The 19,203-nt window shown below is 43.8% G+C and overlaps 1 protein-coding gene across 1 annotated transcript in view; it reads right to left on the reverse strand.

Annotated features, from left to right (window-relative positions):
• Positions 1-19,203, reverse strand: part of cpne2 (copine II) — a 259,830-nt gene that overhangs the window by 179,714 nt on the left and 60,913 nt on the right. Inside the window, exons 7-8 of the mRNA XM_080187114.1 lie at positions 12,343-12,432; positions 7,536-7,634 (exon numbers count right to left, since the gene is read on the reverse strand). Of these exons, the coding sequence (XP_080043240.1) occupies positions 7,536-7,634; positions 12,343-12,432 (189 nt within the window). The remainder of the gene's footprint in view (positions 1-7,535; positions 7,635-12,342; positions 12,433-19,203) is intronic.

Consider the following 19,203-nt stretch of genomic DNA (forward strand, 5'->3'; position numbering starts at 1 on the left):
AGGGGATATTAAGCAGAGATTCATGGAGTTGGGGTGGAAGCTAAAGGCCAAGTCAGACAGAGTGGTTATCTCTGGACTCTTGCCTGTGCCACGGGATAGTTTAGAGAGGAATAGAGAGAGGGAAAGTTTGAACTCGTGGCTGAGGGGATGGTGCAGGAGGGAGGGGTTCAAGTACTTGAGCAATTGGGGCTCGTTCTGGGGAAGGTGGGACCTCTATAAGAGGGATGAGCTACACCTGAACCAGAGGGGAACAAATATCCTGGGGGGTAAATTTGTGAAGGTTATGCGGAGTGGTTTAAACTGATTCAGAGGGGGGGTGGGATCCTGAGTAGAGGGGGTGAAAGTGAGGGGGGCATAGATGGGGACTGCAATGCACGGCATTGTGGGGGTGGGGCAGAGCAGGGTTTGAAATGCGTATACTTTAATGCGAGGAGTATTCGCAATAAAGTGGATGAACTTGCAGCGTGGACCAGTACCTGGGACTTTGATGTTGTGGCCATTTCAGAGACTTGGATAGAGCAGGGTCAGGAATGGATGTTGCACCCGGGGTACAAATGCTTTAGTCGGAGTAGAGAAGGAGGTAGAAGGGGGGGTGGGGTAGCATTATTGGTCAAGGACTGTATCACAGTGTCAGAGAGGAACTTTGATGAGGACTTGTCTGTTGAGGTAGTATGGGCGGAGATTAGAAATAGGAGAGGAGAGGTCACCCTGTTGGGAGTCTTTTATAGACCTCCAAAAAGTTCTAGAGAGGTTGAGGAAAGGATTGCGGAGACGATCCTTGTTAGGAGTGAAAGTAATAGGGTAATTGTTATGGGGGACTTTAACTTTACTCATGTTGATTGGAATTGCTATAGCTCTAGCTCGTTAGAGGGGTCAGTTTTTGTTCAAAGTGTGCAGGAAGGTTTTTTGACTCAGTATGTAGATAGGCCGACTAGAGGTGAGGCTATATTGGATTTGGTGCTGGGTAATGAGCCAGACCAGGTGCTAGACTTGGAAGCTGGTGTGCATTTTGGGGATAGTGACCACAATTCGATTACGTTCACCTTAATGATGGAAAGGGATAGGCATGAACCTCGGGTCAGTAGTTTCAGCTGGGGGAAGGGTAATTATGAGGCTATTAGGAGAGAATTAGGAAGCATTGGTTGGACTAGGAGATTACAGGGACTGGGAATGTCCGAGATGTGGAGATTTTTCAAGGAGCAGCTACTGCGGGTCTGTGATAGGTATATCCCTGTCAGGCAAGGAGGATTTGGTAGGCCCAGGGAACCGTGGTGCACTAAAAAAGTTGATTCGTTGGTTAGGAAGAAAAAGGAGGCTTATGTTCGGATGAGGCTTGAGGGCTCAGGTAGTGCATTAGAAAGTTTTAGATTGGCTAGGAGGGAGTTGAAGAGGGAGTTAAGAAGGGCTAAAAGAGGACATGAGATGACTTTGGCTGATAGGATTAAGGAGAACCCTAAGGCGTTTTACAGGTATGTCAAGAACAGAAGGTTGGTTAGGGCAAGATTAGGGCCAGTTACAGACAGTAGAGGGAAGTTGTGTGTGGAACCGGAGGAGATTGGAGAGGCATTGAACCAATATTTCTCTTCGGTGTTCACGCAAGGGGACATGAATGTAGCTGAGGAGGACACTGGGGTGCAGGGGTGTAAAATAGATAGTATTGCAGTTGATACGGGGGATGTGCTGGATATTTTAGAGGGTTTGAAAATAGATAAGTCCCCTGGTCCGGATGGGATTTACCCTAGGATTCTCTGGGAGGCAAGAGAGGTGATTGCGGAGCCTCTGGCTCTGATCTTCAGGTCGTCGTTGGTCTCTGGTATAGTACCGGAAGATTGGAGGACAGCAAATGTTGTCCCATTGTTTAAGAAGGGGAGAAGAGACTTCCCTGGATATTATATACCGGTGAGTCTTACTTCTGTGGTGGGTAAGGTTTTGGAAAGGATTATTAGAGACAGGATTTATAGTTATTTGGAGAGTAATGAATTGATTAGAGACAGTCAGCATGGTTTTGTAGCGGGTAGGTCGTGCCTGACTAACCTTATCGAGTTCTTTGAGAAAGTGACCAAAGAGGTGGATAGGGGTAAGGCAGTTGACGTGGTGTATATGGATTTTAGTAAGGCGTTTGATAAGGTTCACCATGGTAGGCTTCTGCAGAAAATGCAGATGTATGGGATTGGGGGTGATCTAGGTAATTGGATCAGGAATTGGCTAGCAGATAGGAGACAGAGGGTGGTGGTTGATGGTAAATATTCGTCATGGAGTTCGGTTACGAGTGGTGTGCCTCAGGGATCTGTTTTGGGGCCACTGCTGTTTGTAATTTTTATTAATGATCTGGATGAGGGTATAGTTGGGTGGATTAGTAAGTTTGCTGATGACACCAAAGTCGGAGGTGTGGTAGATTGTGAGGAAGGGTGTCATAGTTTGCAGGGTGACTTAGAAAGGTTGCAGAGCTGGGCCGCGAGGTGGCGGATGGAGTTTAATGTGGAAAAGTGTGAGGTAATTCATTTCGGTAGGAATAACAGATGTGTTGAGTATAGGGCTAACGGGAGGACTTTGAATAGTGTGGAGGAGCAGAGGGATCTAGGTGTATGTGTACATAGATCCCTGAAAGTTGGGAATCAAGTAGATAAGGTTGTTAAGAAGGCATACGGTGTCTTGGCGTTTATTGGTAGGGGGATTGAATTTAGGAGTCGCAGCGTCATGATGCAACTGTACGCAACTCTGGTGCGGCCGCACTTGGAGTATTGTGTGCAGTTCTGGTCCCCACATTACAGGAAGGATGTAGAGGCTTTGGAGAGGGTGCAGAGGAGGTTTACCAGGATGTTGCCTGGTATGGAGGGGAGATCCTATGAGGAGAGACTGAGAGATTTGGGGTTGTTTTCGCTGGAAAGAAGGCGGCTAAGAGGGGACCTTATTGAAACATATAAGATGATTAGAGGTTTAGACAGGGTAGATAGTGATAGCCTTTTTCCTAGGATGGAGAAAGCTAGCACGAGGGGGCACAACTTTAAATCAAGGGGGGGTTGTTATAGGACGGATGTCAGGGGTAGGTTCTTTACCCAGAGGGTGGTGAGGGACTGGAATGCCCTGCCAGCTGCAGTTGTAAATGCGCCTAGTTTGGGGGCGTTTAAGAGATCTGTGGATAGGTTTATGGACGAAATGGGATTGGTTTAGATTAGTGGGTTACTGTTGTTTTTTTTTAAAAAGCTGGTCGGCGCAACATCGTGGGCTGAAGGGCCTGTTCTGCGCTGTAATGTTCTATGTTCTATGTTCTGAGAAAGTAGAAATGCCGGTAGGCTTTCGTAACTTAGTGTCGGCATGGGGGAACCAGGACAGGTTGTTGGTAATCAGGACAACTAAAAACTTGAAGCGCTCAACCCTTTCTATTTCATCCCCATTGATGTGGACAGGGGAATGTTTCCCTTTATGCTTCCTGAAATTGATGACAATCTCCTTCATTTTGTTGACATTGAGGGGGAGATTATTGTCACCGCAGATTCTCTTATCTCTTTTCTGTACTCTGTCTCATCATTGTTTGAGATCCGACCCACTATGGTGGTGTCATCAGCAAACGTGAAAATTGAATTGCAGGAGAATTTGGCTGCACAGTCATTGGTGTATAAGGAGTGTAGTAGGGGGCTGAGAACACAGCCTTGTGGGGCACCAGTTTTGAGGATGATCATGGAGGAGGCGTGTGTGAGTGAGTGCGTATGTGAGTGGGTGCATATGTGAGTGAGTGTATGTGTAAGTGAGTGTGTAAAGCATATCAAACTAGGCCTTGCTTCCACAGGCATCTTGTGCTTTACTCAAATGGGAAGAAAGGTTCATCATACCTAATTCCAAAGCTGACAGTCTTGTGTATTTCTCTCTCATGCTGCCTCTTTCTTTCTCTCCCTAGATCATCTGTTCATATAGATTTCCCTCTCTCTCTTTGACCCTCTGTCTTTCAATCTCTCTTTACATCTCTCAATTTCTCTCTGTTCCATTACCCCTTCATTTCTCATGTGTCCCTGAGTCTCACCACCTCTCTCCTTCTCTCTATTCTACTACCTCTCCTTCTCTGTCCCTCTCCCTCTCTGTCCCTCTACCTCTCCATCTCTCTCTCTATCCCTCTCTTCATCTCTGCATCCTTCTCTCTCTAACCCTGCACCATCTCAACTCATCAGTTCAATGATATCTACTGGAATGCAGTCTGGAGGATGACAAAAACACACACTTCTTTGGTGCTCCAGTTTCCTCCCACAGTCCAAAGATGTGTGGGTTAGGTGCATTGACCACGTTATATTGCCCCTTAGTGCCCCGAGATATGTAGGTCAGAGGGATTAATGGGGTAAATGTGTGGGGTTGTGGGGATAGGGCCTGGGGTGGGATTATTGTCGGTGCAGACTTCATGGGCCAAATGGCCTCCTTTTGTACTGTAGGGTTTCGATAATTCTATGATAGGAAGCATAAAATCACTGACTGCAACTTTTGGACTTTGTTGTTTAAATGTGCATGTGTGGGCTCAAGAAACTGCTGTCAGTTTCAGAGGATTACCAATTGTAAACACTGACAAGTTCACAATTATTATTATTACAAATCATGGGACAGGAGGAAAATTGGAAGAAAACAGGAAATATACATACATATTTTCATAACCATCAGCCATCATACCTGGTTACACATACTATAGATCATAGAATAGTATCCCTACAGTGTAGAAGGAGGCCATTTGGCATACTGAGACTCTCTGACAGAGCATCTTACCTAAGCATACCCCTCCCCACCCTATCCTGTAAACCATGTAGAAACCCTACTAATTGCCTAACCTAAACATCTTTGGACACTAAGGGACAAGCTGTTGCCATTCTGAATGAGTGGCAGCAAGTTCCTACCAGTTATTAATGTCAATGCTGCAGCACTTCAAGGAGAGCTTCAAACCGTCTCTACAGCATTTTCTTTGCCCTCCCCTGGAACATTGACCTTTTGAGAGTTGAGGACACAGGACATGTGCAGGAGACACTTTGTGACAATCCGGATGTATTGGTATTGCAGGAGTTTTGCCTCTATGCCTATGGAGCTCTTACATGTTGCTGATACACAGTCCAAGTCTCACTGCAGTATAGGAGTGTGATAACAAAAACTGCTCTGCACATGAGGACTTCTGTCAACTTGCAGAAGATCTTTCTGTCAAGTATTCACTGCCACAGTGTGTTGAAGGCTGAGCATAGCTGATCGAGTGTTGGATCTCCTTGTCCATGCTGGGTCTTTTGAGACAGCTGGCTGCCAAGGCATGGGAAGTGTTGAACATATTTCAGAATCTCTTCTTCAGTACATATGGGAAGTGGAAGATTTGGGTGACCAGGTGTGGGTTAAAATATGAGTTTAGTTTTGGTAACATTCAAGAACAGCCCAAGATTCTTGTACGCATAATTGAAGAGATCGAGAATGGTTAGCAAATTTGGTGCACAGTGAGCAACAGCTCTGTAGTCATCCGCAAACTGTAAATCATATATGCCTATGACGGTCAAATTAGTTTGATAAAGAGGCGACTGAGGTTAAAACATATTCCATCTCAGCAGAATTTAATATTGACATCAGAGCACAATTGATCTTTAATGAGGTGAAAAGCCACTATAGGTAGATTGTAAATAATACGGTGACTATCATACAGCCTTACTTGACACCAGTCCAAATAGTAGATCTTCCACTCTTGACAGTTGCAGTTACAGGATTGTGACGGTGTTTCTTGGAATTCCAAATCTCTGGCGTACAATTCACAGAGCCTCACGATTTACTGAATCAAATGCTTTGGTTGGTTCAATTAAGGCAATAAAGAGTTCCTGGTGGTGTTCCCAACATCTTTCTTGCATGTAACTGGCAACAAAGACCATGTCAGGGATCCCTCTGGAAGGTCGAAAGCCACACAATGTCTCTGGGAGGGATTCTTCAGCCTCAGGAAGTACATAGTTCAGAAGAATGTATCAGGATTTCCACTGCTATGTGGAAATATTTTGACAGTTTCCACAATTTGGTTTATCTCCTTTCTTGAAGATGGTCACAATTGTTGCATTCCTGAATAAGTCAGGCTTGGGGAGGGGGCGGGGATTTATTTTTCTCCCAGATTTGTAGGTTGAGTGCATAGAGTCTTGATGTGAACAAAAACCCTTCATCTTCAAAGACCTCAGCTGGAATACCTTTGGGGTTTATTGTTTTCCATTTGCTCGAATGCTTGTTGCAGTTCTCCCAACAATAATGGTTCACATCTACCTCAGGGTACAGGGGGATAGCCTGGAGAGAATCAGCTTGCTGCCATGTGTGGGCCTATAAGGAGCAAGGATCTCCTAACGACATTTCTCACGAGCTTATTGAGAGCACAAACCTCTCCACCACTTCAAGGAAGCGATCCACGGAGGACCATCACAAATGGTTACCATTACCACAGCAGATACGCCCGCAGAACACATCAAAATTAGATACACACAACGTACATTAAGTGACCATGAGCAATCAGTGAGGTTCATAAATGTGGCCCTGCCTCAGGCAGGAGCTTTGCTGAAATTCCATCGTCACGGCAACCAGAAAAACAGTCACAATGTTACCTCAGGCCATATCAAAATCTGGTGATTCTGTGACCAGCTTTCCTGCTCCTCCCACTGCCTAGCTTACAGACTGTTCAGTGGTCAACTGACAGCAAGGCTGATATCCATTAAAGACCATCAAAAGATTTGTTATTGAAACGTTGGAGCAGCAACAGTTCAGGTCTTAAAAGTCAAGAAGAAAGAAGAAAAGGAAAGAAAGCAAAGGGGCAAATAAAGAGTGAGAATGTAAGGCACTAAAGGAAAACTGGAAATGAGATAAAAAGCAGAAAACTGAAACAAAATAGAAGCAACCCTGCAGGAGAAAGAGAAAAATAAGCAGATGAACCAGCCACTTATTTAATATAATGTAGCCAATGAACCTCATTTAGGATTTGATACCTCAATCTATTTTATTTTCTGTGAAAAATTCACATATGTTTTGGTGACTATTTGTTGATCCCACATAGAAGGCTTGTTCTTCATGAGTGATGTATCGAGAAACCCTAACTTGAGGTCTTAATAAAAAAAGTTTTCAGTGCTGTTACACATAGCATAGAGTGTGACGTTGAAAATACAAAGAAAATAACAAAGTGTGGTGACAGATCCCAGTTATCAGGAAGAATATACAAGATCATGTTACAATGTTTGGCAATGGACTCCCAAATCTGGGCGTTGTGTAACTAAACTCTAATAAACTAACAATTTCCTGGTTCATGTCAGAGCCTGTGGGATTTCGAGTCAAAATTATCTTTCCAGACAAATCTGCCTCCACATGAGTATAATTTAATCCCATATAGTGCAAGTTTGAAAGTCTTTATGTCAATGATGTAAACTGTGAGCTTCCCCACCAGCAACCTACCAGACTCAAAGTTCAAAGGGCAGTGCTGCAGGACAGAGTTGCAGGATCCCAGCAGCCTAACGGGGAACTTCAAAGGCAGTATCACGCAACACTAAACTGACAATGGGAAAGATTCATACCTCTGTCGAGCTGTTCGCCTCAGACATCTTGGCAACTGTTGTCTGGCTCTCTCCAATAAAGTCATGTCCACCGTCATTATCATAGTCATAACATAAAATCTGGTTCAAGGAAAACACAAAACATGTCACATTAGCACCTGAACTGCTGCCAAATTTCAGTCAAGAGATTAACTAGCATTGAGCCTGTGTGAACGAGGCACAGCAGAATTACAAAAAGATGTTTCACAAGCCATTTTACCATGCCTATTACTTATTTTTTCATTATTTCATTCATTTGTTTACAGACAGTGAAGGTGTCCATTCAGCCCATTGTGCTTATGCTGGTTATTTGAAAGTACAACCCAAATAGTCCAACTTCTCCAGTTTTTCCCCTTAGCACTGTAAATCTTTCCTGTTCATTTAGTTATCCAATTGATTTTTGCAAGATATTATTGAATCTACTTCCATGACCCTTTCAGGAGTGTATTCCAGATCACTACTCTCCTTGTGTCCCTTTTAGTCCTTTTTCCAATTTTCTCAAATCTGTTTACTGGCCCTCCTGACACTGGGAACAATCTCTCCATACATCCTCCAGCAAAATCTTTCCAATGGCCATCATTGTGCATCTTATTTTCCCATGGGACATGAAACAGCTCAACAGCCTTGGAGGTTTGTGCTTATTCCCTTCTCTCTGAGAGTGTACAACAGCTGTCCTGTCCAGACAATGGATATAAAATACGGGGAGTAGGCCATTCGGCCCCTCAGCCAGTTCCACCATTCAGCAGTAAAACCTGAGGAGGAACAGGGGGAGACCTCTTCCGAATGAAATGTTAAACTGAGACCTCATTTTACATGGACATGCAAGATCCCATTACATTGTTCAAAGAAGAACAGGGGAGCTATCCCTGGTGTACTGGCCAATAATTATGCCCTAATCAACTTTACAAAAACAGATTATCTGGTCATTATCAAATTGGTGTTTGTGGGAGCTTAGTGCGTGCAAATTGGCTGGTCCATTTTCTGCATTACAACAGTGCACATATGTCAAAGAATTTCACTGGTTCTAAAATGCTTTGGGTCAGCCCGAGGTCATGGAAGGTGCTATATCAAAGCAAGCCTTAATTTCATTCTCTAAATCAGTCCTATACCTTTCTTTAATGGGATCAGAAGGAGCAGGGCTGTTATTTCAGGCCTATCCCAGGAGAGCCTGGGCTTTCGATGCCTCCTGTTCTCCCTCCATTCTCACCCAAGTTGAAATTGTTGACCAGGGAATGTTGCTTCATAGTCCGGAACATTCTGCTCTGAATGCTCCAGTGCCTGGCCACTCATCTCTGAATACGTATTTTTTATAATCACAATTTAAATAAGTATGATTGCTTGGGCTGTGGTTAGTAGATTTGTAGAGAGAAAAATGAATGCATGCATGATTGATGTCAAGGGGAAGTCTGTTCTTGCCTCTCCTCTAATATTCAGCTCTCGCTCATATGTCTGGATGAGTCTGTGATGAAGTCGAGAGCTAAGTGGTTCAGGCAAAATGTGAGTTGAGCATTAGTGAAAAATTGGACCACGAGCAGACCATTCGGTCTCTTAAACTTGATCTGCCATTTGGTTAGATCAAAGCTGACATATATCTCACTTAATTCTCCTGCCTTTAATGCCCAGGCCCAATAAAATTCCAAATTCCCTGGTTTGGGCATTTTCAATTGACCCTCAGTCTCATGAGCTTTCTGGGGGTGGGGAATTCCACATTTCCTCTCCCCCCTTTGTGAAAATAATGCTGGCCAACGTCACCTCTGAATGGCACATCAGCGAGGAGGTTTGTCATTGGTGTTGTCGCTTTGTGGCACCAGTGATAACTCTTTCTGACATTTTACTGACAACTGTGTGGTGGTAACTGGATTAAAAACATCATGCCCTTGTGGATAAGAAATACCTGGGTAATTTTTCACATCACCATGTAGATGTCAGCGTTGAAGCTGGTTTACAATGAAACCAGTCAACATTTCCTGTAAAGCTTCTTGAGTTCGTGGGTGACGTCACTAAGTATATTTAAAGTCTGGAATGCATTGCCTGAGAATGCAGTGGAAGCACGTTCAATTGTGGTTTTCAAAATGGAATTATAATTACCCATAGAGAAAAAAATTTGCAGCGTTACAGTATAATGGAAGGGAGTGAGACTAGCTGAGTAACTCTTTCAGAGGGGCAGCACGGACACAATGGGCCAACTGGTCTTCATCTGTGCTGTACCACTCTATGGACGGAATTCAGCCTTCCATGTATAAATCCCACATCAGGGGCACGGATGGGGAGTGTTTGCTGCAGTGGAGGGAAATACTCCCCAATGGGGAGAATTCACAGCGTATTGTATGATTCTATCCTCATTAATTATACAGTCAGGAGTTTGCTGATATTTTTCCAAATGGACCAGGTTGAATGATGCATTATCATATCAGGGTGCCATATTTATTTATTTTATTTGTTTGTTCATGGGATGAGGGCATCGCTGGCTGGGCCAGTATTTATTGCCCATCCCTGAGGGAATTGAAGCGTCGAGCACATTGCTGTAGGTCTGGAGTCCAGACCAGGCAAGGATGACAGATTTGCTTCCCTAAAGGACGTTAGTGAACCAGATGGGTTTTTGCAAAAATCGACAATGGTTTCATGGTCATCATTGGACTTTTAATTCAAATTTCACCATATGCCACGGTGGGATTCAAACCTGAGTCCCCAGAAAATTGTCCTGGCTCTCTGGGTTATTAGTCCAATGACAGCACCACTATTTCACTGTTTCCCCTGGATTTAAATGAAGCTGGACGGTAACATGTACACCATGCTGGTTGAGGAAATGGCCAGAAGAAAATACAGAACTCCAGTGTCCAAATTTGGCCACACCTCCTTTGGCAACCTCCTCGACCAAAGGGAGGCCAGATGGACCTCATTTGAGCTGCTTGGAGGAGGAGGCCAAGCAGGGACATAAACCCTCCAATGGGAGCAAGATTCCAGGGCAGTTAGTGCCCAGGAGCACCAGCACAGACTGCCCTACAGTGCAGGAAACAGATGCACCACTGTAGTAAGTGAACCCTCAACTGGAATGGCATAGTGGCACATTGGTTAGCACTGCTGCCTCACACCGCCAGGACCTGGGTTCAATTCCCAGCTTGGGTGACTGTCCATGTGGAGTTTGCACATCTGCGTGGGTTTCCTCCGGGTGCCCCGGTTTCCTCCCACACTCCAAAAGGTGTGCTGATTAGGTGCATTGGCCATGCTAAATTCTCCCTCAGTGTACCTGAACAGGTGCCTGAGTGTGGTGACTAGGGAATTCTCACAGGAGTTTCATTGTAGTGTTAATGTAAGCCTATTTGTGACACTGATAAATAAATGAATAAATAACTACTCACACTCACCTCGCCGAATGCATGGCTTTAGTGGCAAGGTGATAAGATGATGCCTCAGCCCCACTGCAGTTCATCTGCTCTGCAGGTGGAGAGGCCACTGTGGGTCCTTCACCTTCCCCACACAGAACTTACATGCTGTCTGGGATGTGACAGTGCAGGGAGGTGGGGGTTTGGGGAAAAGGAATTGAGAGCACCAGCAAGTACTAATAAAAACATGGCTCTCTGAGTTTTATCCTTACATCTCCATGGGCACATCAGTCTGGAGGCTACTGGCCCAGAACCCCTCTGGGCAAGCTGCAGCACATCATTCACACGCCATACAAGCCACTGTGTTATCTTAAGACTGAAGCACAAAGAATTTTTCAGGTAAGTGCTGCAATATACGTGTCGTTTTGGTCCAGGCTTGTTCTGGACTGTTGTGATTTCCCACTGAAGGCGTGGATAATCGGACACCATTAATGAGGGGGTGGTGGGTATTACAACCTGGGACTCCTGGAGGCCGAGAGTGGATGATGCCATCATCATTTTACACAGGTGGGATACTGATCTTTGAGCTCCCGCCACATTGTTCCCCCAGCCTGCCACAGGGTGGAGGGGACGATGGAAGATTCCACCCTATAATTCTAAAGTTCATTTTTTTTACAGTACTCTAAAGGGGCCATGTGGACACACATCTTAGAGAGAAAATTAAAATATAAATTTGTTGGGCTAATCTAGTTGGAATTTTGAAAATTGGGCCTGTTGGCTGTTTCTCTCCAGAAGATGCTGATTGACCTGCTGAGCATTTCTAAGATTTTCTGAGAGTGGGATTTTCCAATCTTGCCGTTGGCTGCCCCACTGCAAGTGAGAACGGGGAATTTGGCATTCCAACCAAAACTCGATTCACTTCCAGTGGCACCGGAGAATCCCAGCTGCGAGCGAGGACGGAGGTCTTCGGTGTCAGTTTTTATTACAGATTTCTAGCATCTGCTGTAGTTTGTTTTGTATTAAAAATACAAACTGCTTCCAGAAAATACCTGAAAACTGTACAGGCAAAATCTCCATAAGTTTGTCTTGATGTGGTGACCTCAGCTATTTGCTTCATTCAGGAAGAAATATGTATGTTTTAGTCCGAGACAGGCTGCTGTCTATTCTGCCTGAGTGTTAACCAAAGATACATTTGTGGATATTTTGACTTTGAACAGATTGTTTGGAAAGTAGTGCACACTGATGGATGGAAATGATTTACAGGTAGATGTGCAGTCTGAATAGAGGCATTTGGAAGTAGTATTGATTGGTATGGTTTAGATGTAATCAAAACACTGCAGTGGATATAGTGTCCTCAAGTAGCTTTATCTTCGGTGCCACTACAGCTCCCGTTGTAAGAATCTTCAATCTAAATTTGAATTCATGGCTGCTTTTAGAGCGGATAATTCATTAATGATCCAAATTACCTTTACAGTTTTTTCTAAATCTCCATTACACAAGGATACTAGTGGTGTGCTAAAAGGTTTCCAGACAGGATCAAGAGTATTCTTTATAACCTGCAAAACAAATGAGAAAATGATCAGCAACGCCACAGATAACTTAGACCTATTTCCGGAGGCCTCTGTTCAGTCAGAGAAGCAATTCTCAATCTCTGCTGAGAAAACATGGGTGATCAAATTAAAACCCCATTCAAAACTATCTTCTGAGCTGCCTTGATGGGTCACTGAATTGAGCAAAGGCACAACTGAGTCCTTTGTATCGAAGATATCTGAGGCTTGAGGCTTGAGCCTTGGTCCATGCTAAGTTAGTTGACTTCAACATAGGCAAAGGATAGGACCATATTAGATTAAAAGAAAAATCAACCCTGGCTTGATTGCTGTCCACCATTCTCTCCTGAAATTACAAATGTGCCAGTAAAGGCCGAGTAAAATTAGTGGACTTGGCAGCAATGGCCTTCCAGTCCAATGGCCGCCCAATGTCGTCCCTTCAAGGCTGTAATAATGTAATTTGGGTAATAAACTGTAAGGGGAGGGCTTTGACATCTGTAAAATTGGCAGATAGTTAACTTCAGGAGGGAAAGGTGGAGAGAAAATTGATGAGGATTAAATTTTATATTACATACAGCGACAAATTGTACTTATCAAAGAGGAAAAGGAGATCGATGTGCTGCAGCAGAACAAACATTGTTCCTCTGTCTCCCAGGTTCTGGTTTGGTATCGGTCCAGAACATTACATCAATTATAATTCAGCTTTGGACCAGCTTCAGCTCGGTTGCCAGCATACAAAGCACTGCTGTGTAATGATTTGGCACTCCCCTATTCCCACTGAGAAAAGCATAACAGACTGTTGGAAATGGAAGGGTCACATTGCACAGAGGGGAAACAGCATTTTAAAGACATTGTTTGGGAAAGCTCTGTGTTGTACCTCACCCAGACATAATGTGGAGTTTGCACATTCTCCCTGTGTCTGCATGGGTTTCCTCCGGGTGCTCTGGTTTCCTCCCACAGTCCAAAGATGTGCATGTTAGGTGGATCGACCATGCTAAATTGACACTTAGTGTCCAAAGATGCGCACGTTAGGTGGATTGGTCATACTAAATTGACCAACTATCTAGCTAGGCAAAATGCATGGATGCAGCCTGATTGGAATTATTGTCGGTACAGATTCGATTGGCCGAACAGCCTCCTTCTACACTGTAGGGATTCTATGGTTCTATGATAATGGAGATAGAAGTTTGGCAAAGACAGAGGTGTTAAACAGACAATGTTGCAGTGGGCTGCCTGATAAACACCGTGGCTGACATTCAGCACTAAAGAATTCAATGGAACTGAAAAGTGGGTGTAGAGTGTAACAGTTGTGCAACGTGTGATGCCACCCATTTGTGCTAATATCTGATGCAAATTTTTATTCCATTTCAAGGAAATGGTGTATTCATCGGTTTGAAAAGTATTGAGAAACAAATAAGTTTTCCATCAAAAATTTTTTGAATGGCAATGGAAATGAATTAGACTCAGAAAAAATCTCTGGTGACTATTCAAAGTAAAATTCTCTTAAAAAGGACCAATCTTGCTCTCAGTTTTTCCTTGGCTTGAAGAGTGTGTCAGCCTGAACCAAGTACTTCCATTCAGCTCTGGCTCTCTTGGTCAATGTGACCAATTAGACCTATTTATTTTTCTCTATGTGGAATATTCTATCTAAACGCAGCAGCTGAAACTTACTGCAATATATCACACACAGACACACACACACCATTATGGGCATAGTTTATCAGTGTCACAAGTAGGCTTGCATTAACATTGCAATGAAGTTACTGTGAAAATCCTCTAGTCGCCGCACTCCAACACCTGTTCGGGTACACTGAAGGAGAATTTAGCAAGGCCAATGCACCTAACCAGCACATCTTTTGGACTGTGGGAGGAAACCGCAGTACCTGAGAGAAACCCACACAGACATGGGGAGAATGTGCAGGCTCTGCACAGACAGTGACCCAAGCTAGGAACTGAACTCTGGTCCCTGGCGCTGAGACAGCAGTACTAACCACTGTGTCACCATACCTAAAAATTCCACCATTTAGGTTGAAGTAAGGAATTGTGTAGTTGTCCAGCTGCCTTTGCTTATTAGCACCCAAATCTTCACAATGGTTTATTAATTTCCAGATTCCAGGCTCAAATATCATGGTGACATTCTTTGCCCCTCCAAGTCTCTCATGAACTTTTTTAAAATTAATTTACGGGATATGTGTGTCGCTAGCTGGGCCAGCATTTATTGCTTGTTCCTAAGCATTCTCCATTTCATAGGGCATTTGAGAGTCAACTACATTGCTGTGGATCTGGACATGTAAGCCAGACCAGGTAAGGGCGGCAGATTTCTTTCCCCAAAGGACATTGGGTTTTTGTGATAATCGATGGTGGTTTCATGGTCATCATTAGAATTTTAATTCCAAAGTTGTAATGGAATTTAAATTTCACTGTCTGCCATGATGGGATTGAACCCTGGTCTCCAGATCTTACCCTGGATCTCTGGATTACTAGTCCAGTGACAATACTATTGCCTCCCCACATGGACCAAATGGCCTCCTTCAGTGCCATAATGAGTCTAGGTACTCAGTTTGAATCTGGTCCAAGCAGAGGAGATAAAACTTTTCTCTGCTTACTGATTGTGAGGCTCTTGTACAAATTTGCTTGATCACCTCAACCTCTTATGAGTGATCATCTACCATTAGGACAGGCAAAATAGACAATTTCACATAGATTGATGGCTAGGGTGGAAATTTAAAGCAAGCACAATGGATGGAGTTGCCCTCATGAGGTAGGGGTAGCAAAGGAAGCTTTACTCTGCATCTAACTCATGCTATCTGAAGCTTGGTAGTGGTTGACACTAACACAGAGCGTCAGAACTGGAAACAATTTTCCATTTGTCAGTATCACCTTCCAAAGCACAGATGATCTGTCCCTCAAAAGATTAACAGTAAATCAGTGACAGTAATTTAGATGTTAGCAATATTCATAAAGTCTCACTGATCAGTTCTGTTCTTCAATGTAAAACTTATGCTGTGGGGTGAGAGGAAGACATGATGTGAGGCAACAGAGAAAACATACTTTGTTTATTGATCTTTTCCCATTATAAATATGATTCAATATATTTACTTCAAATGATTGGGTGAAGCAATGAGAGTAAAAATAAATTGCAATAAAACTAGAAGTGTCTCATCTGACCTTTACAGCAGAGCTGAGAGACAATGAAGTGATTCATATGCAATAAAATCTTTCTACGCAAGCTGTGATTTTAAAAAGTGTTTGATATCGTATATGTATCTGACATGACACAAATTCTAACCAGGTACTCTTGTAATTGTCACATTTAAAATATACAACCATTCATTATTGCCTCCACAACAAGGGTTTGGCAGTATTTGGCAGTACTGCACGATGTTTGTTTTTGCCCTGGTTAATAGGATTCTGCGTGTTTGCCTCGCTCAGTAAAATCCAGAGCATTTGTTTGAAAAATCATGTGACTCAGTGAGCAAAGTCATAAAGGTCTCAGCTTAGTTTTGGTCCACGTGTGGTTGAGCTAAACTCTGTGGTATGGGCACGATGCTTATCTTCAGTGTCCTATTTGAGGGAGGGGCTTCTGAACAGGAAAAGCAGCAAGTGGAGGCAAAAGTTGATTTGATTTATTATTGTCATATGTATTGGTATACGGTGAAAAGTATTGTTTCTTGCGTGCTATACAGATACAAACATATCATTTATACAGTACATAGGAGGGAAGAAAGGAAAGTGTGCAGAATGTAATGTTACAGTCATTGCTAGCGTGTAGGGAAAGTTCAACTTAACATAAAGTAATATATGGTAAGTCCATTCAAAAGTCTGATGGCAGGGAAGAAGCTGTTCTTGAGTCAGTTGGTACGTGGCCTCAGACTTTTGTATCTTTGGGAACGTATCCGAGAGCACATCTGAGGTGTGACACAAACACCTATCATAAAAGGTCGAGGAAAGTTGGGCGCCACTTTGATAAACTATATCAAAATCTTCTTGCTTGGTTACACCCATGATTTATCCCTGTGCTGAATACACCTCAGCTCAGTATAATGGCTCTACCACTAGGCCAAAGAGCCATCCTCACAAATTTCCTGCAATTGCGTTAATTCAAAACAGGTGTAAAATTACACCCAGAACTTAAGGGAAGAAAACAAAAAGGTTTCACCATGCTTTCAGGTAATATTTAAGCAATTTTACTCTGTACTTTCCATTCCCTTAAATGCATTTTCCCACCATCAGTATAAGTCAGATTCAAAACAAAAAGCATCTAAGCATTGTTTATTTTTAAACATGATGGGCAGAGGAATTCTATGATTTTTTTTCAGAAGTCCTGTCTCGGGCAGGAAGGTGGAGGCAGCCTGCCAGCTGTCTTGCCAAGCTGTAGAGCTCCTCAACACCCTTGTACTCCACCGCCTGCCTGGCCCCTCCACGACAGCCTCATCTGCTCCATATGTGCCAGTGACCACAGCTACAGTGATGTAGAAGCTGCAGTCCGAATGAGGTCACAGTGGATGCCTGCATGACAAGGCAGGCCATCACACATCTCATTGCCCTTTAGACAATTAAGTAAACAACCTTGCTTAGGAGGGGCACTTTGGAAGGAGTGTGTGCATGTGCAGGGCACTATCTAGCCTACAGCACTAAAGGGTTCACTGTGGTTACTGTATTCACATTATGTATAGCATATTTGCGCACTTGCTGAATATGTTTCTTTTCTCTTGTACACTTGGGTGTGTGCATGCACAATAGAGAGTTCAAAACGAATGACAAAAACGTAAGGTCATATCTTACCAGTTACACTGAGTTGCATCCCAATCAATGTGGCTTCCCAGGAACAGTGATGTGAACTGATTGGTGAGGCACAGGAAAGATACTTCCTTCTCTGTTGCATCACATATTGGGGTCCAGAGGTCAAAGCCTCAGCCGCTAAAATGCTTCTTGAATCTTTCAGTTTCCATCTAAGTGTCTCTTTAAGGGAGGATTAATGTTCCGACTGCATGACCGGATGTTTGTCTGCAAATGCAGCTGAAATATGAGTGCTGGATGCTAGACATTCATCCAGTCTGCAATGTTTCACTTTGGCCTTGGTGTGGGAATGCAGCTTGATAGGCCTTGTATTGTCCAGTTAATATTGGTTGTGTGCTGTCATCGCTACAGTGGCTGCATTGTCTTTTCCAGTGTCACAGGATGTGGTAATATGCAGTTTGCAGAGTATATATGTATATATATATATAAAAGCTAGGACAGCTGCAAGCAGTGCCAAGCTCTTAACCAGGACCACTTGTCTCACAATTATGTGTGAAATTGCCCTGTCTGCATGAATGATGCAACATAAACTCTGACATTAGTGTAATGGCTTCATTCTTGTCATCTGCATTGAGAGCATGGTTTGGTGATGGTCCATTTGGCAGTATGGGTGCCTCATTCACGGTTAATGGGATTCACATGAGGGAACCAGGATGAAAAGACTTATTACCAAGCATGTTTGAAAGATGCTGATGGCCATATTTATAATGGAGGGTAGGTGCAATTTGAATGCGACAGAATCTAACTTGCTGATGTTGCTTCCCACCCTCATGAGTGCAGTCCTTTGAGAGTCTACGGCATCAAGACACAGGGATCTTTCTGGGAGGTTTCACATCTGGCACTGTCAGATGGCATTTGTTATTTTGGGAAGTTCATGAATATATTTTCTGGATAAGGACCTCTCTGGGAACGACACCCTCTTACCTGGGATGTTCTGGGTGCTCTGCCATGAGCAAATTCATTGTCCTCATCTGTTTCAGAATGGTTTTAATGGACACGGGTTTCCTCCTCCTCCTTCTAATTCCTCATCTTCTCCCTCCTCAGAGGTTCCAGCTCTGCCCACTGTCTCATCAGCAGCTAGTTGGAGCACTCTCAACCATACATTGTTATGCAGCATGTAACAATTATTAGAGCATATTAGAGAGCTGCACCTAATGATCGAGGCATCAGAATTTGATCTTTAAAATGCCAATGGTCTGCCTGATGTTGCTACTGGTGACAACATGGCGGCTATTGTATTTTTACTCTGCCTCAGATTGAGGCTGCCTAAGGGCGGTTATTAGCCAAGTTCTTGGGAAGGCATTGGGGTAGTCCTTGCCCCAAGGAGGCAACCCTGATCCAGGTGGGTGGATGAAGTAGATTGGGGAGATGCAGATTCTTCAGTATGAAGGAGTCAGTGCAGCTACATGGGACTTACAGTTCACAAAGGTGTCCACATGTTGTTGGGATTTTTAGTGCAACATGAGTGCACTCAATGGTGTTCCACATCTGAGGAAAACCTGCAATTTGGATAAAGGCCATAGCTCCATGGTTCTTTAAGTCTGGGACTGCAAGTCCATGAGGGAACTATTATACTCCCCCACATGAGTAGACAGGACATTAGTCACTTCCTTAATGCATTGGAGTGCTGCTGACTGGGAAATACCAATCAGTTCTCCCACTGAGCTCTGGAAAGAACCTGGACTAAAGAAGTTCAGTGTTACCTTCAAAGCCACTTGCAGGATATGAGGGTCGATGGATTGTGGCTCCTGCGGTACCACGTGAAAAAGGCCAGTCATAACATCACAACTCAAGCCAAGTAATCTCCAGCTTTGGGTTTCCGTCACGTTGAGATGTGATGTCCTTGGTCTGTACACTCTTCCCACAGGGAAAAACCTGGCTATCCTCCCTCCCCTGGTGCTCATGTTGCTGCCTCTTCCTCCTGAGCTTCAGCCCTCCCTCTGGGCTCTGGGTGCTCACTTTGACTTGCTTCTACTGCTT

The sequence above is a fragment of the Carcharhinus amblyrhynchos genome, chromosome 4 (genome assembly GCF_965287045.1).
Source record: "Carcharhinus amblyrhynchos chromosome 4, sCarAmb.v2.hapA, whole genome shotgun sequence".
Lineage (NCBI taxonomy): Eukaryota > Metazoa > Chordata > Chondrichthyes > Carcharhiniformes > Carcharhinidae > Carcharhinus > Carcharhinus amblyrhynchos.